Genomic DNA, 25,891 nt, shown 5'->3' on the forward strand with positions numbered 1-25,891 from the left:
ACAGCTATCCAGGGGACACATTTTTGGAATGTTAAGGTCAACAGAACTTTGACCTTTGGGCCAGTGGTGTCACCCCTGAACCTTTTGGACAAATGTATATATAAAAAAAAAAGTCTGATATGGCATCTTCATAACATATCACATATGTTAAGCATTATTAAAACAAAAGTTTAAACATTTTTATGACAAAAATAAACAATACAATACTGTGCTAAGCAGTAGTATTGTAGTCACTAGTTCACACAGCCAAAGTATTATGGCTAAACTCCACTCTACAAAATATGAATTAAGACCAAAAATCTATGACTTTGTGACTCTTAACTAGTGGAAACCCAGTAGTAGGCACTGCATGAAGCCACCGGAATGACTCAGTAGCTGCTGTGATTGGTCAGGATTTAACAACGCAGTGGACCACTCACATCCCTTCACCCCTCCCTCACAGCACCGGTTAAATGTTAATGTCATCACTCAGCAAAACACTCACTCAGTCTCTGTAGTATATCACAGAGCAAATATGGATATTCGGAACATCTTTCGAAGGAGAGGCAAAAGAAGCGAGCAGGTTGAGCATGAGCAGGCAGCAGTGAATGAGGTGGAGAGGGCAGAACAGCCAGAAACTCAAAGTGCAGCAGCAGAGTTAGCCACAGGTTTGTGCAGGGTTGGTGGTAGCAAACTAGCTAGTCTCCCTTAGCATAAGGGTTGGCTAATGCTAATAAACTAGCATTAGCGCTCAGCATCCAAATCAAATCAAATTTTATTTGTCACATACACATGGTTAGCAGATGTTAATGCGAGTGTAGCGAAATGCTTGTGCTTCTAGTTCTGACAATGCAGTAATAACCAACGAGTAATCTAACCTAACAATTCCAAAACTACTACCTTATACACACAAGTGTAAAGGGATAAAGAATATGTACATAAAGATATGAATGAGTGATGGTACAGAACGGCATAGGCAAGATACAGTAGATGGTATTGAGTACAGTATATACATATGAGATGAGTATGTAAACAAAGTGGCATAGTTAAAGTGGCTAGTGATACATGTATTACATAAAGATGCAGTAGATGATATAGAGTACAGTATATACGTATACATAGGAGATGAATAATGTAGGGTATATAAACATTATATTAGGTAGCATTGTTTAAAGTGGCTAGTGATATATTTTACATCATTTCCCATCAATTCCCATTATTAAAGTGGCTGGAGTTGAGTCAGTGTGTTGGCAGCAGCAACTCAATGTTAGTGGTGTTTAACAGTCTGATGGCCTTGAGATAGAAGCTGTTTTTCAGTCTCTCGGTCCCAGCTTTGATGCACCTGTACTGACCTCGCCTTCTGGATGATAGCGCGGTGAACAGGCAGTGGCTCGGGTGGTTGTTGTCCTTGATGATCTTTATGGTCTTCCTGTAACATCGGGTGGTGTAGGTGTCCTGGAGGGCAGGTAGTTTGGCCCCGGTGATGCGTTGTGCAGACCTCACTACCCTCTGGAGAGCCTTACGGTTGTGGGGGGAGCAGTTGCCGTACCAGGCTGTGATACAGCCCGCCAGGATGCTCTCGATTGTGCATCTGTAGAAGTTTGTGAGTGCTTTTGGTGACAAGCTGAATTTCTTCAGCCTCCTGAGGTTGAAGAGGCGCTGCTGCGCCTTCTTCACGATGCTGTCTGTGTGAGTGGACCAATTCAGTTTGTCTGTGATGTGTATGCCGAGGAACTTAAAACTTGCTACCCTCTCCACTACTGTTCCATCGATGTGGATAGGGGGGTGTTCCCTCTGCTGTTTCCTGAAGTCCACAATCATCTCCTTAGTTTTGTTGACGTTGAGTGTGAGGTTATTTTCCTGTCGTGGGTGAACAGGGAGTACAGGAGAGGGCTCAGAACGCACCCTTGTGGGGCCCCAGTGTTGAGGATCAGCGGGGTGGAGATGTTGTTGCCTACCCTCACCACCTGGGGGCGGCCCGTCAGGAAGTCCAGTACCCAGTTGCACAGGGCGGGGTCGAGACCCAGGGTCTCGAGCTTGGAGGGTACTATGGTGTTAAATGCCGAGCTGTAGTCGATGAACAGCATTCTCACATAGGTATTCCTCTTGTCCAGATGGGTTAGGGCAGTGTGCAGTGTGGTTGAGATTGCGTCGCCTGTGGACCTATTTGGGCGGTAAGCAAATTGGAGTGGGTCTAGGGTGTCAGGTAGGGTGGAGGTTATATGGTCCTTGACTAGTCTCTCAAAGCACTTCATGATGATGGAAGTGAGTGCTACGGGGCGGTAGTCGTTTAGCTCAGTTACCTTAGCTTTCTTGGGAACAGGAACAATGGTGGCCCTCTTCAAGCATGTGGGAACAGCAGACTGGGATAGGGATTGATTGAATATGTCCGTAAACACACCAGCCAGCTGGTCTGCGCATGCTCTGAGGGCGTGGCTGGGGATGCCGTCTGGGCCTGCAGCCTTGCGAGGGTTAACACGTTTAAATGTCTTACTCACCTCGGCTGCAGTGAAGGAGAGGCCGCATGTTTTGGTTGCAGGCCGTGTCAGTGGCACTGCATTGTCCTCAAAGCGGGCAAAAAAGTTATTTAGTCTGCCTGGGAGCAAGACATCCTGGTCCGTGACGGGGCTGGTTTTCTTTTTGTAATCAGTGATTGACTGTAGACCCTGTCACATACCTCTTGTGTCTGAGCCATTGAATCGAGATTCTACTTTGTCTCTATACTGACGCTTAGCTTGTTTGATTACCTTGCGGAGGGAATAGCTACACTGTTTGTATTCAGTCATATTTCAGGTCACCTTGCCCTGATTAAAAGCAGTGGTTCGCACTTTCAGTTTCACGCGAATGCTGCCATCAATCCACAGTTTCTGGTTTGGGAATGTTTTAATCGTTGCTATGGGAACGGCATCTTCAACGCACGTTCTAATGAACTCGCACACCGAATCAGCGTATTCGTCAATGTTGTGGTCGGACGCAATACGGAACATATCCCAGTCCACGTGATGGAAGCAGTCTTGGAGTGTGGAATCAGATTGGTCGGACCAGCGTTGAACAGACCTCAGCGTGGGAGCTTCTTGTTTTAGTTTCTGTCTGTAGGCAGGGATCAACAAAATGGAGTCGTGGTCAGCTTTTCCGAAAGGAGAGCGGGGCAGGGCCTTATATGCGTCGCGGAAGTTAGAATAGCAGTGATCCAAGGTTTTGCCAGCCCTGGTTGCGCAATCGATATGCTGATACAATTTAGGGAGTCTTGTTTTCAGATTAGCCTTGTTAAAATCCCCAGCTACAATGAATGCAGCCTCAGGATCTATGGATTACAGTTAGCAAAGAGTCAAATAAAGTTTGTTCAGAGCCATCGATGTGTCTGCTTGGGGGGGAATATATATGGCTGTGATTATAATCGAAGAGAATTCCATTGGTAGATAATGCGGTCGACATCTGATTGTGAGGAATTCTAAATCAGGTGAACAGAAGGACTTGAGTTCCTGTATGCTTTTGTGACCACACCACGTCTCGTTAGCCATAAGGCATACGCCCCGCCCCTCTTCTTACCAGAAAGATGTTTGTTTCAGTCGGCGCGATGCGTGGAGAAACCAGCTGGCTGCACCGACTCCGATAGCCCATGTTTCCGTGAAGCAAAGAACGTTACAGTCTCTGATGTCCCTCTGGAATGCTACCCTTGCTCGGATTTCATCAATCTTGTTGTCAAGAGACTGGACATTGGCGAGAAGTATACTGGGGAGTGGTGCACGATGTGCCCGTCTCCGGAGTCTGACCAGAAGACCGCTACGTTTCCCTCTTTTACGAAGTAGTTTTTTTGGGTCGCCGGCTGGGATCCATTCCGTTGTCCTGGGTGAAAGGCAGAACACAGGATTCACTTCGCGAAAGTCATATTCTTGGTCGTACTGATGGTGAGTTGACGCTGCTCTTATATTCAGTAGTTCTTCTCGACTGTATGTAATGAAACCTAAGATGCTACTAATGTAAGAAATAACACATAAAAAAACTGCATAGTTTCCTAGGAATGCGAAGCGGCCATCTCTGTCGGCGCCGGAAGGAACACACAACATCCTTAAGCTATTGGGTGTCAGAGTTATTCAACAGTACATTTAGTGAACGTGCAAGCTAAGGATGTTGATATAGGTCATGATATTAGATTTAAGTGCTTACTTACAGCACTTGGATGGGTTTCGTTTTTGTAGCTAGCTAGCCACTTCGGTAGCTACTGCCTGGCTAGCTGAGACCGAAGAGTACAAGAGTACAACTTGATATTAACCCTAATAATTCCACATTTAACCCAACCCCTCTGAATCAGAGAGGTGCGGGGGGCTAAACATGCTTGACTGATGGCCTATATGGAAATAACAGACATGTAACTATGTAAATAAAAAATAAACTGCCCATTATTACATGGATTAAATTATTTAGAGCTTTTATTTGTATTATGCTTTTTATTCACTTAGCTACTTACATTTTGTATTGTTGCTGCATTGTCGAGAGTAACATGCAAGTAAGAGAATACACCCTGAAATGGACAAAAATGAATGGGAAGCAATTGGCATTGGACAAACCATATACACGGTGTCCAATACCACCCAATCTGGCATTGATTCGTGTAAAGTTGATTTCAAATGCCATATGGCAAATGCCAGGTGTAACACTTTGAAAATCCAACAGGTGGCGAGCGCGCTCCACCAGGGTTTTTCATATTGCAAATGCAACCCAAGTCAACATCCAAAAGCAAAATTTTGAAAAAGTGAATTTTTTTCCCACAAACTTATCACTCCCCAAATTTTTTGTCAATTACACGTGTAAGAACTGTATGAATATAAAAAAATTTTTAGCTTGCGCACAAGGCATATGTTTTGTCCATTTGCAATATGATTTCATAGGAAGTCAAAAGTAAACTTTTTGGGGGCCAAATGCCAAAATAAATTACTGTGCCTCCTTTTCACTCCTCTCCTCTTTTGACCTCACCCTCTCACCTTCCCCCTCTACTTACAAGGCAGGCAATACGCTCGACCTCATCTTTACTAGATGCTGTTCCTCCACTAACCTCATTGCAACTCCCCTCCAAGTCTCCGACCACTACCTTGTATCCTTTTCCCTCTCGCTCTCATCCAACACTTCCCACACTGCCCCTACTCGGATGGTATCGCGCCGTCCCAATCTTCGCTCTCTCTCCCCCGCTACTCTCTCCTCTTCCATCCTATCATCTCTTCCCTCTGCTCAAACCTTCTCCAACCTATCTCCTGATTCTGCCTCCTCAACCCTCCTCTCCTCCCTTTCTGCATCCCTTGATTCTCTATGTCCCCTATCCTCCAGGCCGGCTCGGTCCTCCCCTCCCGCTCCGTGGCTCGACGACTCATTGCGAGCTCACAGAACAGGGCTCCGGGCAGCCGAGCGGAAATGGAGGAAAACTCGCCTCCCTGCGGACCTGGCATCCTTTCACTCCCTCCTCTCTACATTTTCCTCTTCTGTCTCTGCTGCTAAAGCCACTTTCTACCACTCTAAAGTCCAAGCATCTGCCTCTAACCCTAGGAAGCTCTTTGCCACCTTCTCCTCCCTCCTGAATCCTCCTCCCCCCCCCCCCCTCCTCCCTCTCTGCAGATGACTTCGTCAACCATTTTGAAAAGAAGGTCGACGACATCCGATCCTCGTTTGCTAAGTCAAACGACACCGCTGGTTCTGCTCACACTGCCCTACCCTGTGCTCTGACCTCTTTCTCCCCTCTCTCTCCAGATGAAATCTCGCGTCTTGTGACGGCCGGCCGCCCAACAACCTGCCCGCTTGACCCTATTCCCTCCTCTCTTCTCCAGACCATTTCCGGAGACCTTCTCCCTTACCTCACCTCGCTCATCAACTCATCCCTGACCGCTGGCTACGTCCCTTCTGTCTTCAAGAGAGCGAGAGTTGCACCCCTTCTGAAAAAACCTACACTCGATCCCTCCGATGTCAACAACTACAGACCAGTATCCCTTCTTTCTTTTCTCTCCAAAACTCTTGAACGTGCCGTCCTTGGCCAGCTCTCCCGCTATCTCTCTCAGAATGACCTTCTTGATCCAAATCAGTCTGGTTTCAAGACTAGTCATTCAACTGAGACTGCTCTTCTCTGTATCCCTCCTGTCTCAGCTTCCAGTATTTATGCTGCATTAGTTTATGTGTCGGGGGGCTAGGGTCAGTTTGTTATATCTGGAGTACTTCTCCTGTCATATTCGGTGTCCTGTGTGAATCTAAGTGTGCGTTCTCTAATTCTCTCCTTCTCTCTTTCTTTCTCTCTCTCGGAGGACCTGAGCCCTAGGACCATGCCCCAGGACTACCTGACATGATGACTCCTTGCTGTCCCCAGTCCACCTGGCCATGCTGCTGCTCCAGTTTCAACTGGCCTGGGCCCTAGGACCATGTCCCAGGACTACCTGACATGATGACTCCTTGCTGTCCCCAGTCCACCTGGCCATGCTGCTGCTCCAGTTTCAACTGTTCTGCCTTACTATTATTCAACCATGCTGGTCATTTATGAACATTTGAACATCTTTGCCACGTTCTGTTATAATCTCCACCCGGCACAGCCAGAAGAGGACTGGCCACCCCACATATGCTCTCTCTAATTCTCTCTTTCTTTCTCTCTCTCTGAGGACCTGAGCCCTAGGACCGTGCCCCAGGACTACCTGACATGATGACTCCTTGCTGTCCCCAGTCCACCTGACTGTGCTGCTGCTCCAGTTTCAACTGTTCTGCCTTATTATTATTCGACCATGCTGGTCATTTATGAACATTTGAACATCTTGGCCATGTTCTGTTATAATCTCCACCCGGCACAGCCAGAAGAGGACTGGCCACCCCACATAGCCTGGTTCCTCTCTAGGTTTCTTCCTAGGTTTTGGCCTTTCTAGGGAGTTTTTCCTAGCCACCGTGCTTTTACACCTGCATTGTTTGCTGTTTGGGGTTTTAGGCTGGGTTTCTGTACAGCACTTTGAGATATCAGCTGATGTACGAAGGGCTATATAAATAAATTTGATTTGTATCACGGAGGCCCTCCGCACTGCTAAAGCTAACTCTCTCTCCTCTGCTCTCATCCTTCTAGACCTATCGGCTGCCTTCGATACTGTGAACCATCAGATCCTCCTCTCCACCCTCTCCGAGTTGGGCATCTCCGGCGCGGCCCACGCTTGGATTGCGTCCTACCTGACAGGTCGCTCCTACCAGGTGGCGTGGCGAGAATCTGTCTCCTCACCACGCGCTCTCACCACTGGCGTCCCCCAGGGCTCTGTTCTAGGCCCTCTCCTATTCTCGCTATACACCAAGTCACTTGGCTCTGTCATAACCTCACATGGTCTCTCCTATCATTGCTATGCAGACGACACACAATTAATCTTCTCCTTTCCCCCTTCTGATGACCAGGTGGCGAATCGCATCTCTGCATGTCTGGCAGACATATCAGTGTGGATGACGGATCACCACCTCAAGCTGAACCTCGGCAAGACGGAGCTGCTCTTCCTCCCGGGGAAGGACTGCCCGTTCCATGATCTCGCCATCACGGTTGACAACTCCATTGTGTCCTCCTCCCAGAGCGCTAAGAACCTTGGCGTGATCCTGGACAACACCCTGTCGTTCTCAACTAACATCATAGGTTCATGCTCTACAACATCCGCAGAGTACGACCCTGCCTCACACAGGAAGCAGCGCAGGTCCTAATCCAGGCACTTGTCATCTCCCGTCTGGATTACTGCAACTCGCTGTTGGCTGGGCTCCCTGCCTGTGCCATTAAACCCCTACAACTCATCCAGAACGCCGCAGCCCGTCTGGTGTTCAACCTTCCCAAGTTCTCTCACGTCACCCCGCTCCTCCGCTCTCTCCACTGGCTTCCAGTTGAAGCTCGCATCCGCTACAAGACCATGGTGCTTGCCTACGGAGCTGTGAGGGGAACGGCACCTCAGTACCTCCAGGCTCTGATCAGGCCCTACACCCAAACAAGGGCACTGCGTTCATCCACCTCTGGCCTGCTCGCCTCCCTACCACTGAGGAAGTACAGTTCCCGCTCAGCCCAGTCAAAACTGTTCGCTGCTCTGGCCCCCAATGGTGGAACAAACTCCCTCACGACGCCAGGACAGCGGAGTCAATCACCACCTTCCGGAGACACCTGAAACCCCACCTCTTTAAGGAATACCTAGGATAGGATAAAGTAATCCTTCTCCCCCCTTAAAAGACCTAGATGCACTATTGTAAAGTGGCTGTTCCACTGGATGTCTTAAGGTGAACGCACCAATTTGTAAGTCGCTCTGGATAAGAGCGTCTGCTAAATGACTTAAATGTTAAATAAATTTGACATGCTCAAAAATACTGCAGAATTGCAAAATTGACTGGCCTGATGAACACAGGATGGCCTGGCAGTGATAGTTGCTCCTTTCCATCGCTTGTTAGGGTTGATTTCAGAATGTCACTTTGGTGATGGTACCTCACTGTTTAAACATATTGCAAATGGACAAGAGTCACCAGCAAGTCACTGTCCATCAGTCAATTAGATATCATTCTGACACCAAACTGATAAAAACTGACACCAAACCCACTTTTAGTAGCCAACTATCACATACTACAGAGCTGGCCCAAAATTCACAACGCCTTCGGTTCAAACCATTAAAAAAACGTAAAACACGTAGTTATGTTCTAGCAGCGGGTCCATTTCTGATGTTGTGTAGGCCTAGCTGAGGCAACCCCAAATCCCAAGTTTCAGCTCGATAGGTCATTTGGTGCCCGAGCAAGACCCGAATTGGTGCTGAAAATCCACTTTTTTCCATGACTTGCAACGGGGTCCTTGAATGAGCTATCGGACAGAAATGTTGGGGTCCGTCTATATGGGCCAAGGCGGTCGTAATGCACTTAGTCTTGCGACTCTGGGACATTTCTAAATGTCGTCATTTTTGTGATGCAAAAATGAATTTAAGTCATTGCAAATGTACGAGGCTGTTTCTCGGTCCGAGAACCTTCTAGAGCCACGTAACTCACCACACACTATCGACCTGAGGTCTAGAACAGGTTTCTAAAGTTTCAGAACTCTAGGTTCTTTAAAAGTTCCAACAAGGTTAACTAATGCAGGCAGTGTATGTCTCTACGCACCCCAATGTGTCCCTCCTTCCAAGCTGTGCTTGTGTGTGATTTAGTTTTTCTTTGAAATTTTATGGGAAAAATGACTGATTTACAGTTCATGGGGGTTGCCTAATCACACATATGAAGTTTTGAAAAGATCTGACCTTTATAACCCTTGGAAACAGCCACTATGACACCATTTAAGGCACTTCCGGTTGGCACAGGAAGCTATAAATAAACTCATATCCTAATTGGGGTATGCCTTTACAGAATCCTGAGTTTTAAGTCTCTATGTTAAGAACTGAGTTATTTACGGAGGGTTTAGTGAGTGTCTGTTATTTCAGAAAATCATAGAAAATCACAGAAATCTCGCAGAGCTCCACAGCACACTTTAAAAAGATTCGTATGAACACCCTGCAACTGGATCTGTAACTGTTTAAAAAAAAAAAAAACTTATTTTTGAACATCACCAATTTGACATTGTACGATTTCTCTTAAATGACGATAGATAAATGGCTGGTTCTTTTTTTATGGACACCGGAGTCTCCTTGACTTTGACGTGAAGTGGAAAAATTATTGCTCTATTTTCATATTTTGGACCTTTAATCCCAGAGAAATGGCCATAACTCAAAAACCGTTGAGGCCTAGACGCCATCTTGTTCGGGGCCAACTGCCCATTATGCCAAACCTACGCTCACCAAGTTTCGGCTTCAAAATATTTTCCGTTTTGGAGATAAGGCCACGTCGTGATTCGTGATGTTTTGTACATTTGCAATATGTGGGATTTACCGGGAGAGCGGAAAAATGACCAAAATTTGATTATTTTATCAAACGGAAACCGAATGTCCGAGGAAGTTCGTTTGATGACTTCACGGTAGATCCGGCCCTGCCGCACGGCCCGACGCCGAACGCAAATTTTAGAAACGTTTTCGGACGTCTAGTAAGGGACCGTACATTTGCAATATGTACTTTCTCACTAACCATACAGCAAATGTCAAAATGTTCCCTTAAGGTATGTAAGCATTTAATTGCACTGTGTACACCATGTGTATATGACAAAAATACCTGGTTAGATTTTGAAAATGCATATGTTCTTAAGTGATGTCCTCAAATGTTATGTAATGAAAAAAGTTCTCACATTAGCTAGTAGAACTGACAAAATGTAATCAGAGGCCTTAACTTACTTCATCTTGCAGGTTTATTTTTTTGGGCTCAAGTCTCTTTATTCGCATAGCCTAGGGCCTAGGGCAGGGGTCTCCAACAGGTCAATCGTGAGCTACCAGTAACTCGCCAAACAATTCTGAAGTTAATAAAATGTTTCATGCTTTCCACTGAAAAAAAATCTCAGAAGTATCAGACACCGCAAGCTCCCAGCTACTATCCAATCAATGCATCATTTACATTATTCCACCCCTGGTTAAAAAGCCAAACCTAACACTATCTGCCAATTCATTTCCAGCAATATTGCCCTTCTGTCTATCAATCTGTGTGTAGCCAGTTGATGTGATAACCGTCTTGTGGGTTGACAGAGATACTTTCCCCAAAACCTCAAGTAAATGTTAACTGAAAAGTAGGCTTACCTACATAAGAGACGCATTTGGCATTTGCTGTATGATTGAGGAGAAACTCCATATTGTAATACAGCAGAGCCTAGCATAGCATTATGCCATGATAAACTTACACAAATGCTTGTTTAGCGTTGGCTGTAAAGCATATTTTGAAAATCTGAGATGACAGTGTTGTTAAAAGGCTAAGCTTTGAATATATTTATTTAATTTGCGATTTTCATGAATAGGAAAAGTTTCTAGGGGTATTTATGTCCGTTGCGTTATGCTAATGCATTTGAGGCTATGACTACGCTCCCGGATACGGGATTGCTAGTCGCAAGAGGTTAAACATTTAATATCTTTATTTAACTAGGCTAGTCCGTTAAGAACACATTCTTATATTCAATGACTGCCTAGTAACGGTGGGGTAACTGCCTTGTTCAGGGGCAGAAAGACAGATGTTTACCTTGTCAGCTCGGGGATTCAATCTTGCAAACTTACAGTTAACGAGTCCACCGCTCTAACCACATGCCTCTCATTGCACTCCACGAGGAGCCTGCCTGTTACGCAAATGCAGTAAGCCAAGGAAAGTTGCTAGCTAGCATTAAACTTATCTTATAAAAAACAATCATAAATCAAATTGGTTGATGATATAACTAGTTTATCTAGCATGTCCTGCATTGCATAAAATCGATGCGGTGCGTATTCGCGAAAAAGGACTGTCCTTGCGCCAATGTGTACCAAACCATAAACATCAATGGCTTTCTTAAAATACAAAGTATATATTTTTAAACCTGCATATTTAGCTAAAAGAAATCCAGGTTAGCAGGCAATATTAAGCAGGTGAAATTGTGTCACTTCTCTTGCGTTCATTGCACGCAGAGTCAGGGTATATGCAACAGTTTGGGCCGCCTAATTTGCCAGAATTTTATGTAATTATGACATAACATTGAAGGTTGTGCAATGTAACAGGAATATTTAGACTTATGGATGCCACCCGTTAAATAAAATATGGAACGGTTCCGTATTTCACTGACAGAATAAACGTCTTGTTTTCGAGATGATAGTTTCCGGATTTAAGGCTCGTATTTCTGTGTGTTATTATGTTATAATTAAGTCTATGATTTGATTTGACTGAGCTATGGTAGGCACCAGCAGGCTCATAAGCATTCATTCAAACAGCACTCTCGTGCGTTTTGCCAGCAGCTCTTTGTTGTGCTGCAAGCATTGCGCCGTTTATGACTTCAAGCCTATCAACTCCGAGATTAGGCTGGTGTAACCGATGTGAAATGGCTAGCTAGTTAGCGGGGTGCGCGCTAATAGTGTTTCAAACGTCACTCGCTCTGAGACTTGGAGTGGTTGTTCCCCTTGCTCTGCATGGGTAACGATGCTTCGAGGATGGCTGTTTATGTGTTCCTGGTTCGACCAGGTAGGGGCGAGGAGATGGACGGAAGCTATACTGTTACACTGGCAATACTAAAGTGCCTATAAGAACATCCAATAGTCAAAGGTATATGAAATACAAATGGTATAGAAAGAAATAGTCCTATAATAACTACAACTTCTTACCTGAAAAAATGTAAGACTCATGTTAAAAGGAACCACCAGCTTTCACATGTTTTCATGTTCTGAGCAAGGAAGTTAAGTTAGCTTTCTTACATGGCACATATTGCACTTTTACTTTCTTCTCCAACACTTTGTTTTTGCATTACTTAAACTAAATTGAACATGTTTCACGTTCTATGCCTTGCCAGAGAATCATTAATAATAATTGGGGAATCATCCAACGTGATACGCTACTAAGCCAAGTCTTTCCTGAGCCACCAGTCATAAGCTTTAAGATATGTCCTACCCTAAATGACAAATTAGTCCACAGTTATCTTCCGGGTGACTCTCAAAAAACTTGGCTTGACCACAAACCCAAGGGCTCTTTTAAATATAACCATTGCAACCATTGCAGTAATATTGCACAGAATAACTATTTTGTTGACACAGCTTCCAAAATGGAGTATTACATCAAGCATTTCATTAACTGCAAAACCCCTCATGTCATCCATAGCTTGGAATGTCCACAGTGCAAGGTGTTCTACATTGGACGGACAAAGAGACACCTTCAAGACCTCTTAGCGGAACACAAGTATACCATAAGGGTAGGCAATGAAGACTACCCCATGGCAAGTCCCTACACCACGGCAACCCTGCCTCCCAACAAGCTATGGGTATTGATCATATTCCGGCCTCTATTAGAAAAGGGGACTGTCTTAAACAGTTACACCAAAGGGAAAGTTTTTGGATTTACAAACTACAGGCCACTAAATACCCTGGTTTAAATGAAGATATGGATTTCTCACCCTTCCTGTAAGGTCATGATGGGTCCATTTGCTGTCATCTAGTGGACATCTTGCTCAATTGCCCTCAGCTATGGTTAGACTGTTCATGTTTTGCTGTGTTCTAGTGTACTATGGAATATACTGCTTTCTTATTATTGACACTTCTATCAGTCATATTTAAGGTTAGAACTACCTTAGTGTTCTGATACTTCTAGCTTGGAGTGGTATTTTTATGATAACATAGCTACAGTATTTCACCTTGTAATGTGTATAGTATTGCTTACTAGGTGTGTCCAATCAATTGTATAACCACTCCCTCTTCCAATTAGGGCTAATTGAAAAGCTGTTCAAAAGAGGACATTGTATTCCTTTTTTTTGTACTCCCTGACAAAGGCCATGCAGCCAAAACACGTCGGTTTTTAAACTTTGTTTCTATTGAATAAAGGCATTTTAATCAATTATATGAAGAGTGCCTTGGTCCTCCTTTTTATTTGAGGCTAAATTGATTTTATTGATATATTATATTAAGTTAAAATAAGCGTTCATTCAGTATTGTTGTAATTGTCATTATTACAACAAAAAAAATCTGATTAATTGGTATCGGCGTTGAAAAATCATAATCGGTCGACCTCGGAGCGCTACGTGATTTCTGTGATTTTCTGAAATAACACACTCATTCAACCCTCTGTAAATAAGTCCGTTCTTAACATGCAGGATTCTGTAAAAGCCTACAACCAATGAGGATATGGGTTTACTTTACTTCCTGTGCCAACCGGACGTGCCTTAAATTGGGGGAATAGGGGCTGTTTCGAAGGGTTAAAAAGGTCAGATCTTTCCAAAACTTTGTGTGTGATTAGGCAACCCTCATGAACTGTAAATCAGTAATTTCTCCCAACAGATGTCAAAGAAAAAACACACACACATCTAGGATGGTGTGACACAGTGCGGGGCTTAAAGACACACAGAGCCTGCAATGGCATTACCATAATCTCTAGGCCGTGCAGAGTTCAACAAGATGCCCCGCTTGACCGAAGCTCGCTCGGTCTAAGTGCAGCGACAGTGAAAAAAAGTAGGCCCAAAATGAAGCCTGGCCCTAAATTTCAGATGCCTATGGGTGACAGCGGAGGAACCGTTAGGGTTAGAAGCACAATTCAACCTCAGGAACGTTCCTGAGGTCCTCCAAATATGTGCAAGCCTAACCTTGACCATGTGGCATTAACCCTTAACAGTGAAATTAAGGTGTTTACAAACAGTTTACAATGACTTTTCTCTCCATAGGAATACATTTCCTGCTCCCCTAAATTCAAACTGAAGCCTATGTGGGTTATGAAAGCCTTATGAACCTGTCTTCGATGACAATCCATCAGGCCACTATGAGGTCTACCTGTGTTGATTTGAAGCTTCCTGGAGCAACCGGAAGTGGTTAAATTCAACCTAAAGGTGTTTTGATTTCCCCAACCTGCAGTTTGTGAAAATCACTGCATTCAACCCTGTGTAAATCAGTTAGTTCTTAATGTAAAGACTCTGGATTCTGTAAAAGCCTACCCCAATGAGGATGTTTTTACTTTTAGCTTCCTGTGCCAACTGGAAGTGCCTTAATTGGGGGCATAGGGGCTGTTTCAAAGAGTTAAGTCACATCTTTCCAAAACTTTGTGAGATTAGGTAAACCTCATGAACTGTAAATCAGTCATTTCTCCCATCAGATTTCCACACACACAGCAAGGACAGAGTGACAGTGTGGGGCTTACAGACAGAGAATGCAATAGCTACCTTTGTTCTAACTTTCAAAGAACCGTCAGACCTAGAGCTCTGAAACTTTAGAAACCTGTTCTAGAGCTCAAGACGATAGTGCACAGTGAGTTATGTGGCTCTAGAAGGTTCTCAGACCGAGAAACAGCCTTGTACAGTTGCAATAACGTCAATTAATTGTGACTAAACGCGAAAATGATGAGATTCAGAGAAGTCCCAGAGTCACAAGACTAGGTGCATTGCAACCGCCTCGGCCCATAGAGACGGACCTTAACGTTTCTGTCAGATAGCTCATTCAAGGACCTCATAGCAACGCCCGGAAAAATAGTATTTTCAGCACCAATTAAGGTCGCTGCTCGGGCTCCGAATGACCTATCAAGCCAATTTCACATGACCATGGCTGTATGAAATATAAATTGTATTTGGCCTCCTGAGTGACGCAGTGGTCTAAGGCACTGCATCGCAGCGCTTGTCGCTCTGGATAAGAGCGTCTGCTAAATGACTTAAATGTAAATGTTAAGGCGTTACTACAGACCAGAGTTTGATCCCAGGCTGTGTCACAACCTGCTGTGACCGCAAGTCCCATAGGGAGGCGCACAATTGGCCTAGCGTTGTCCGGGTTAGGGGAGGGTTTGGCTTTACTTGGCTCATCGCGCTCTAGTGACTCCTTGCGGTGGGCCGGGTGCCTGCAGGCTGACACCAGTTGTCAGTTGAACAGCATTTCCTCTGACATATTGGTGTGGCTGGCTTCCGGGTTTAGTGGGGGGGGGTGCTTAGAAGCGCGGCCGGCTAAACCCTAAACAGGACGACACTGGGTCAATTGTGCGCCGCCCCATGGGTCTCCCAGTTGCTGCGACAGAGCCTGGAACTCGAAAGATCTCTAGTGGCACAGCTAGCACTGCAGCGCCTTAAACCACTGCCCAACTCGGTAGGCCGGCGTGAGTTGTTTTATGCACGTGATGTCAGAATGCACTCCCTGTTCCAAAATGTGATTATTACACAACAGGACAAATAACACACGCTGCCTGATAGCTTACAGATAATTATGTTTCAACTTGTCAACTGAGGGGTGTTCCGCCTAATTAATTCACAAAGAAGTAGCCCATTTCAGCTTTGCGGACAATTTATCTTTGAGGCTTTACTGAGCCAGACAAACTTCTTTCTTCGAGGAGAGACCACACACTTCACCAATGTGTCGTGCCACAGATCTGGGGATGGGCAGCCAAACAATTTCTGCAACATTGAAGGTCCAAGAACACAGTGGCCTCCATCATTCTTAAAATGGAAGCAATTTGGAACCACCAAGACTCTTCCTGGAGATGGCCCAATGGCCAAACCGAGCAATCAGGGGAATAAGGCCTTGGTCAGGGAGGTGACCAAGTACCTGAACCTTCCAGAAGGACAACCATCTCGGCAGCACTCTACCAATCATGCCTTTATGGTAGAGTGGCCAGACAGAAGCCACTCAGTAAAAGGCACATGACAGCCCGCTTGGAGTTTTCCAAAAGGCAACTAAAGGACTCTCAGACCATGAGAAATAACATTCTTTGGTCTGATGAAACCATGACTGAACTCTTTGGTGCAAATGCCAAGCATCACATCTGGAGGAAACCTGGCACCATCCCTACAGTGAAGCATGGTGGTGGCAGCACCATGCTGTGGGATGTTTTTCAGTGGCAGGGACTGGGAGACTAGTCAGGATCAAGGGAAAGATTAACGGAGCGAAGTACAGAGAGATCTTTGATTAAAACCTGGGGAGAAGGTTCACCTTCCAACAGGACAACGACCCTAAGCACACAGCCAAGGCAAAGCAGGAGTGGCTTCGGGACGAGTCTCAATATCCTTGAGAGGCCCAGCCAGAGCCCGGACTTAAGCCTGTTCAAACATCTCTGGAGAGACCTGAAAATAGCTGTGCAGTGACGCTCCCCTTCCAAACTGACAGAGCTTGAGAGGATCTGCAGAGAGGAAAGAGAGAACCTCCCCAAATACAGGTGTGCCAAGCTTGTAGCGTAATATCCAAGAATACTTGAGGCTGTAATCGCTGATTCAACAAGTACTGAGTAAAGGGTCTGCATACTTATGTAAATGTGATATCAGGTTAACACATTCATAATTCTAAAAACCTGTTTTTGCTTTGTCATTATGGGGTAGTGTATGTCGATTGATGAGGGGGGAAAAAACGATTTAAATCAATTTTAGAATAAGACTAACGTAACAAAATGTGGAAAAAGTCAAGGGGTCTAAACACTACCTCATGAAACTGGTTGAGAAAATACCAAGAGTGTGCAAAACTGTCATTAAGGCAAAGGTTGGCTACTTTGAAGAATCTAAAATATATTTTGATTTGTTGAACAATTTTTGGGTTACTACGTGATTCCATGTGTCATTTCATAGTTATGATGGTCTTCACTATTATTCTACAATGTAGAGAATAGTAAAAACAGAAAAACCCTAGAATGAGTAGGTTGGTCCAAACATTTGAAGCTACAATCTGCAATATTAAAGCATAACCCCCCCCCCTCCCCTGCCTAATATGCCCTCTGACAGTATAGGATTCAAAATAGTCTAAACTATGTTAACGTCAGCATTACGCTTGATAAGAATGTATTGTACCTGTAACCTTGACCAAAAATGATCAAGTAACAAAATAAATTAAGTATTCCCTAAATAAAGTAGCCTGCACCACTAGGTAGAGAAGTGAGAGGTTAGTAGAGGGCAGTACCTTAGAGGTGGTGATCTTTTCCACATCCAGAGCGTAATCCAGCATCGGAGTGGCAGGGAAATGCCCCTTCACAAAGTCCTTCAGGATCTGGACTCTCATGTCGGGGTTGTTGATCTACAATTATATCAACACATTTAGATCATTCTGCCAGCACATATGTCAATGTATCCATTCTGCCACTGAGCTCTAGAGGTATACACACACTTCTGAATTTATTTGATTTAATTGTGAGGCAATAAGACTGGAGGACGGGAATCAAATCTTAATGCGTACTTTCTTGCAAATCATGGTGTCAAATAACAAAAATTCTAGTTAGACTTAACACAGGCAGCCCAATTCTGATATTTTGCCATTAATTGATATTTTGACCAAAACAGAAAAATTCTCATCTTTTGCCAATAATTGGGCTGCATGTTTAAAAGCAGCCATACATCTGGTCTTGAAAAAACAGGTTTAGGATTATTTTAATCTACACTGAACAAAAATATAAAGGCAACATGTAAAATATGCACTTTTGTCACAACAAACAGTGCAATCGGAAAGTATTCACAACTTGACCTTCCACTTTTTGTTACTGTTGAGTTCTGAGAATATGAAATATACTTATTCATGTCACTGAGGGAGAGAGGGTAATGTATAACGTTTACATTATGTCAGGATATGTTATTGTTGGCCATCAGGAATCCTATGGGAAGGATCCTCTGGGAGGAGAAGACACAGTCTAGTACCAGTCACCATGACAGCTGTGAGTTGGGGAGGAGTGAGCACTTTGGGGTAGAGTTCAGGTCAGATGATACAGATATCACTAAGGTTCTGTCTAGCAACAGAAATGCATTGGCTGTTCAGATGTGTAGGAGGAGACTCAGCCTAGGAGGAACAGTTATATATCAGTGCTTGTGTGAAAATGTCTTCATCTAATGCAGCTGCATTGATCTTCTGGGAAGAATAAACTTGTTTAAGCCTTCATAGTGTCTTGAGTTTTTTACTCAGAATTAGAAGATTAGAACATTATGTTACAGCCTTATTCTAAAATTGATTCAATATTTTTCCCCCTCATCAATATACACAGAATAACCCAAAAACTGTTTTTTAGACATTTTACGAAAGAAAAGAGCTCTCCAGTAGGTACCAAAATATTCAAAGGCCATTTTCTCAAAAGTGTGGTTACAAGTTGATCAATTTTCAAAGCAGAATTACTTTCCCCATTGTTCCTGAAATGCAGTGTATGATATACCATTTTATAATCTTGTGCCTACCTTTATCCAACGTAAAAAAAACAATATCACATGTTGCTACATAAGACCTGTCATGACATTACCCTGTTGTATGAGGTTTATGACCCCCATAATCACCTTTCCCTCTTGGACAGCCAAGAGAGAAAGAACTCTTTGAAAGCCCTGTGTTAACATCAAAAGGTTGGGGAAAGGTACAATATTTCTGTAATCCAACCAGTTGAAAGTGTCCATTGGTACTTAAAGAATATGATGTCAGATCAGTTGGTGTCTGGGACATTATATCTGATGATAGGATGACATACATTGTACATTGTAGATTCACATGGAATTGCTGTGCAATTTAAATGTTTAAATATGAACCTATGTGTAAATATTAAAATGTAATTTAGCTTCTAAATGAATTGTTTTCATACGTAAACTGTGCTCACTCAGTGGTAATGACCAAGTGAACAGACATTGGTTGAAAACTATGGAACACGCCCTTCTCTCCCCTAATACAAAAACCCGACGGAAATCGACCCTAGTTCCCGACGACATTAGGAATGGTGTCTATACTTTAAAAAAAGGGCTATTTTTGTTGTTTGTTTTTTAATTTGTACCCCCTTTTTCTCCCCAATTTCGTGGTATCCAATTGTTAGTGGTTACTATCTTGTCTCATTGCTACAACTCCCGTACGGGCTCGGGAGAGACGAAGGTCGAAAGTCATGCATCCTCCGAAACACAACCCAACCAAGCCGCATTGCTTCTTAACACAGCACGCATCCAACCCGGAAGCCAGCCGCACCAATGTGTCGGAGGAAACACCGTGAACCTAGTGACCTTAGTTAGCATGCACTGCGCCCGGCCCGCCACAGGAGTCGCTGGTGTGCGATGAGACAAGGATATCCCTACCGGCCAAACCCTCCCTAAACCGGACGACGCTAGGCCAATTGTGCATCGCCCCACGGACCTCCCGGTCGTGGCCGGCTGCGACAGAGCCTGGGCGCGAAAAAGGGGCTTTTTCAACTTGGAGGTGACTATCCCCACGCTGGAAGGATGAATTTCGACAAGACCAGCCAGAATACAGCACGAGCTGATTATGGCAAAACGGTATGAACTTTGAACTCGTATTCAATAAAGTGATACATCCTAGAAGTCGAGTTATCAGCTGCAGCTGTAAACGTATGTGGCCTAGGAAATTACAGAATCTCCTAATAAGAACGACAGGGTACAACGTATCCGCCCTACAACATTACGACCAGAAAGATTTGTCAAAGGACAAAGGCGATCTCTGCTAGACAAACCAGTCTTCCATCTTCGATCAATCTATCGAAGCGCAGCTCGGTGTAAATATACATCTCGCATTTTCCTTTTCTGAATGGGCGTATTTACAGATTCTGTATTTACAGTAGCATAGCTTCTCAAGGTCCGATAGAGACCCAATCCTTTTGTTCCCCAGTCTCTCCGCTCTTTCATTCAAACCCAACTCCCTTTCTTTGTGTAACCAGCTGTCATATGGGTTTAGTCCGTTAGGGACCTTTTATGACATGATTAGTAATCGATGTATGATCCATCCTGTGTATATGTAATTCTGTGTGATTATTTAGAAAATAAACAGGTGGCGATTAATAATTGACTGCTATTGATACAAAATATCTTCAGATCTTTAAGAGTTTATTCGGAAGGCAGCAGCTCTATAAACACTCTTCCATGGTGCCCCAGGTTATTAACAAGTTAATTGTAGCATGGTTTAATTCAATCACGTAATCAAACTTTAGGTAATCAATTTGATAAAATAGCCTGTCATAATTTAATCAGTCGGACACAACAGACTGAATCAAGGATGTCAGTCATGAATTCATAAAAAAATTATTACTTTTACAGAAGTATTCAGACCATTTACTCAGTACTTTGTTGACGCACCTTTGGCAGTCTCGAGTCTTCTTGGGTATGACAATACAAGCTAGGCACACCTGTATTTGGAGAGTTTCATTCCTCTCTGCAGATCCTCTCAAGCGCTGTCAGGTTGGATGGAGAGCACTTCTGCACAGCTATTTTCAGGTTTCTCCAGAGAATGTTCCAACATTCAGAGACTTGTCCCGAAGCCACTCCTGCGTGCTTAGGGTTGTTGTCCTGTTGGAAGGTGAACCTTTGCCCCGGGCCGAGGTCCCAAGTGCTCTGGAGCAGGTTTTCGCCAATGATCTCTCTGTACTTTACGCCGTTCACCTTCCCCTGGACCCTGACTAGTCTCCCAGTCCCTGCTGCTGAAAAACATACCCACAGCATGATGCTGCCACCACCATGCTTCACTGGTGCCAGGTTTCCTCCAGACGTGACACTTGACACTCAGGACAAAAAGTTTAATCTTGGTTTCATCAGACCAGAGAATCTTATTTCTCATGATCGGTGCCTTTTGGCAAACTCCAAGCGGGCTGTCACGTTCCTTTTCCCGAAGAGTGGCTTCTGTTTGGCCACTCTACCATAAAGGCCTGATTAGTGGAGTTCTGCAGAGATGGTTGTCCTTCTGGTAGGTTCTCCCATCTCCACAGAGGAACTCTAGAGCTCCGTCAGAGTGACCATCAGGTTCTTGGTCACCTCCCTGACCAAGGATCTTCTCCCCCGATTGCTCAGTTTGGCTAGGCGAACATCGCTAGGAAGAGTCTTGGTAGTTCCAAACTTCTTCCATTTAAGAATGGAGGCCACTCTTTTCTTGGGGCCCTTAAATGAGACAAATGTTTTGGTATACTTCCCCAGATCTGTCTCTTGACACAACCCTGTCTCAGAGAACTACAGACAATTCCTTTGATCTCATGGCTTGGTTTTGCTCTGACGTGCACTGTCAACTGTGGGACCTTATATAGACAAGTGTGTGCCTTTCCAAATCATGTCCAATCAATTGAATTGACCACAGGTGGACTCCAATTAAGTTGTAGAAACATCACAAGGATGATCAATGGAAAAAAAGATGCACCTGAGCTCAATTTCAAGTCTCATAGCAATGGGTCTGAATACTTATGTAAATGTGATATTTCAGAGAAAAAAATATATATAAATGCACAAACATTGAGAAACCTGTTTTTGCTTGGTCATTATGGGTTAGTGTGTAGATTGATGAGGGGGAAAAAACCTATTGAACCCATTTTTGAATAAGGCTAAAAGTCAAGGGGTCTGAATACTTTCCGAATGCACTGCAATACCACAGATGTCTCAAGTTGAGGGAACGTGCAATTGGCATAGTGACTGGAGGAATGTCCACCAGAGCCGTTAAAGCTAATTTCTCTATCATAAGCTACCTCCAACGTCGTTTTAGAGAATTTGGCAGTACGTCCAACGGCCTCACAACCACAGACCTGTGTATGATGTGTGGGCAAGTGGTTTTCTGATGTCAACGTTGTGAACAGCGTGCCCCATGGTGGCGGTGGGGTTATGGTATGGTATAAGCTATGGACATCGAACACACATTTTATCGATGGGAATTTGAAAGCACAGAGATACCGTGACGAGATCCTGAGGCTTATTGTGAGGGCCTTTTTAAAAAAGGTACAGTATCTGTGGCCAATAGACGCTTATCTGAATTCCCAATCATGTGAAATCCACAGATTAGAGCCTAATGAATTTATTTCAATTGGCGGATTTCCTCATATGAATGATAACTCAGTAAAATCTTTGAAATTGTTATATGTAGCATTTATATTTGTGTTAGTATATGCTCAGTCAAATAAATTGAGATGGAATCGTTCAAATTAACTGGAAATGTAGCTATATTTAAATACTTGTAATTTACTGCTCACCGATTTGACCCTGTGCCCAATACCCATGATCAGCTTGCCATCCTTCTTCATCTTGTTGACAAACTCCATCGGCAGCATGCCGCTGTCGAACGCCTTGCTGAACTGCTTGGCCGCAGCATCCAAAGCTCCTCCAAAGCGGTCCCCCTGGGAAACAATATCAACAAAGTATATTCGTCTCTAAACTCTTACACAAGTTAAGACAACCCCTTTTTGTCAGTGTCCCAGTAGTGGGCTACATCCAAATTCTCCACACTTTTCCTGAACTTATACAGATTCTTGCATTCATTTAATAAATGGTGGAAGCCAAAGATCTTGGCTGGAGAGAGCCTTAGACCAATGCTATGCTTTTTAAATCCACGATGGAGAATGTGCAAGTGCAGAAGTAATGGTCTTTTGAAATATTCCCTTTTTCTCATTCCCTTCCTTCAAGACCTTTAATCTGAGAGGTATGGAAGCCATTGGATAGATACTAATGGTAACTGGACTTGATGCATTTTCAAATTTCAGGTAGTCACACAGTGTGTGTGTGTGTCCTCACAATGGTGAGCAGGCCGGATGTCAGGCTGGAGATTAGGTCCTTGCCGGCACGGGCACAGACTATGGTGTTGTGGGCACCAGATACGGCGGGCCCATGGTCTGCAGTCACCATCAGGCACATCTCAATGAACTGGCAGGCGTAGCGCGGTAACCTAGGGAAAAATCAAGATGTGGGAGGATAACTGGAGGGAGAAGTGATGGGGCCATGTCAGTGCACAACGCCAAAGTGGAGTGTGCATTCGTGTTCATTCATATACAGGCACGTAACGGAAAATGTTGTGCAACAGAAAAACTAAATCTGAAGGTAAAAAAAAGTCCAGGTAATCCTTCCAGGTGTCAGTCCTTCTTCCGTTTGGTGCCTAATGAACACACTCAGGTGTGAGAAATCTCTGGCCAATCAAAGACACTCCTATTTTGCCAATTGGCTTGGACCCTTTTACCACACGGAGCCCTGCTGATCCATGATGACTGGTCTGCCGACGTAACAGCACGAGGGGGCAACAACAGACTTCTTCCGTCGTGACGTCCATCTAAGGCCCCTCTGCTAGCTTGCTAGCCCCGGCCCACGAGCTGTCTCACTGGACCCCTATGATCACTCGGCTACGCATGCTTTCCCCTAATGTCAACATACCTTGTCCATTGCTGTTTTGGTTAGTAATTACTGCCTTATTTCACTGTAGAGCCTCTAGCCCCTGCTCAATATGCCTTAGTTAACCCTTTAGTTCCACCTCCCACACATGCGGTTTCCTCACCTGGTTTAAATGATGTTTCTAGAAACAATATCTCATCGTCACTCAATGCATAGGTTTACCTCCACTGTATTCACATCCCACCATACCCTTCTGTACATTATGCCTCGAATCTATTCTACCGTGCCCAGAAACCTGCTCCTTTTACTCTCTCTGTTCCGAACGTACTGGACGACCAGTTCTTATAGCCTTTAGCCGTACCCTTATCCTACTCCTCCTCTGTTCCTCTGGTGATGTAGAGGTTAATCCAGGCCCTGCAGTGCCGAGCTCCGCACCCATTCCCCAGGCGCTCTCATTTGTTGACTTCTGTAAACGTAAAAGCATTGGTTTCATGCATGTAAACATTAGAAGCCTCCTCCCTAAGTTTGTTTAATTCACTGCTTTAGCACACTCTGCCAACCTGGATGTCCTAGCAGTGTCTGAATCCTGGCTTAGGAAGACCACCAAAAACCCTGAAATTTCCATCCCTAACTATAACATTTTCCGACAAGATAGAACTGCCAAAGGGGGCGGAGTTGCAATCTACTGAAGAGTACTGTCTTATAATCGTGGCCAAAAGTTTTGAGAATGACAAATATTAATATCCAAAGTTTGCTGCTTAAGTATCTTTAGATATTTTTGTCAGATGTTACTATTGAATACTGAAGTATAATTACAAGCATTTCATAAGTGTCAAAGGCTTTTATTGACAATTACATGAAGTTGATGCAAAGTCAATATTAGCAGTGTTGACCCTTCTTTTTCAAGACCTCTGCAATCTGCCCTGGCATGCTATCAATTAACTTCTGGGCCACATCCTGACTGATGGCAGCCCATTCTTGCATAATCAATGCTTGGAGTTTGTCAGAATTTGTGGGTTTTTGTTTATCCACAAGTTCTCAATGGGATTAAGGTCTGGGGAGTTTCCTGTCCATGGACTCAAAATATCGATGTTTTGTTCCTCGAGCCACTTAGTTATCAGTTTTGCCTTATGGCAAGGTGCTCCATCATGCTGGAAAAGGTATTGTTCATCACAAACTGTTCCTGGATGGTTGGGAGAAGTTGCCCTCGGAGGATGTGTTGGTACCATTCTTTATTCATGGCTGTGTTCTAAGGCAAAATGATGAGTGAGCCTACTCCCTTGGCTGAGAAGCAACCCCACACATGAATGGTCTCAGGATGCTTTACTGTTGGCATGACACAGGACTGATGGTAGCGCTCACCTTGTCTTCTCCAGACAAGCTTTTTTACAGATGCCCCAAACAATCGGAAAGGTGATTCAGAGAAAATGACTTTACCCCGGTCCTCAGCAATCCAATCCCTGTACCTTTTGCAGAATATCAGTCTGCCCCTGATGTTTTTCCTGGAGAGAACTGGCTTCTTTGCTGCCCTTCTTGACACAAAAAGTCTTTGCCTCACTGTGCGTGCAGATGCACTCACACCTGCCTGCTGCCATTCCTGAGCAAGCTCTGTACTGGTGGTGCCCCGATCCCGCAGCTGAATCAACTTTAGGAGATGGTCGCTTGCTGGACTTTCTTGGGCGCCCTGAAGCCTTCTTCACAACAATTGAACCGCTCTCCTTGAAGTTCTTGATGATCCGATAAAAGGTTGATTTAGGTGCAATCTTACTGGCAGCAATATCCTTGCCTGTGAAGCACTTTTTGCGCAAAGCGATGACAGATTTTTTTCCTTGCAGGCAACCATGGTTGACAGAGGAAGAACAATGATTCCAAGCACCACTCTTATTTTACCCCCTTTTCTTCCCAATTTTGTGGTATCCAATTGTTAGTAATTACTATCTTGTCTCGTCGCTACAACTCCCGTACGGGCTCAGGAGAGACGAAGGTCGAAAGCCATGCGTCCTCCGAAACACAACCCAACCAAGCCGCACCGCTTAACACAGTACGCATCCAAACCGGAAGCCAGCCGCACCAATGTGTCAGAGGAAACACCGTGCACACCTGAGGACCTCAAGGTTAGAGTGCACTGCGCCCGGTCCGCCACAGGATTCGCTGGTGCACGATGGGACAAGGATATCCCTACCGGCCAAACCCTCCCTAACCCGGACGACTCTAGGCCAATTGTGCAGACCTCCCGGTCGTGGCCGGCTGTGACAGAGCCTGGGCGCGACAAACGTCGGTATTTTGGGTATAAAAATCTTTATGGAACAAAATGAACATTTGCTGTGTAACTGGGAGTCTCGTGAGAGAAAA

General features: G+C 44.5%; 1 protein-coding gene across 1 annotated transcript in view; it reads right to left on the reverse strand.

The window, feature by feature from the left end:
* Nucleotides 1-25,891, reverse strand: part of LOC115143961 (ATP-citrate synthase-like) — a gene marked incomplete at its 5' end in the record, with an annotated part of 99,461 nt that overhangs the window by 17,609 nt on the left and 55,961 nt on the right. Inside the window, 3 exons of the mRNA XM_065015553.1 lie at nt 17,409-17,522; nt 22,414-22,557; nt 22,952-23,102. Of these exons, the coding sequence (XP_064871625.1) occupies nt 17,409-17,522; nt 22,414-22,557; nt 22,952-23,102 (409 nt within the window). The remainder of the gene's footprint in view (nt 1-17,408; nt 17,523-22,413; nt 22,558-22,951; nt 23,103-25,891) is intronic.

The sequence above is a fragment of the Oncorhynchus nerka genome, unplaced genomic scaffold, assembly GCF_034236695.1.
Source record: "Oncorhynchus nerka isolate Pitt River unplaced genomic scaffold, Oner_Uvic_2.0 unplaced_scaffold_211___fragment_2___debris, whole genome shotgun sequence".
Classification (NCBI taxonomy): domain Eukaryota; kingdom Metazoa; phylum Chordata; class Actinopteri; order Salmoniformes; family Salmonidae; genus Oncorhynchus; species Oncorhynchus nerka.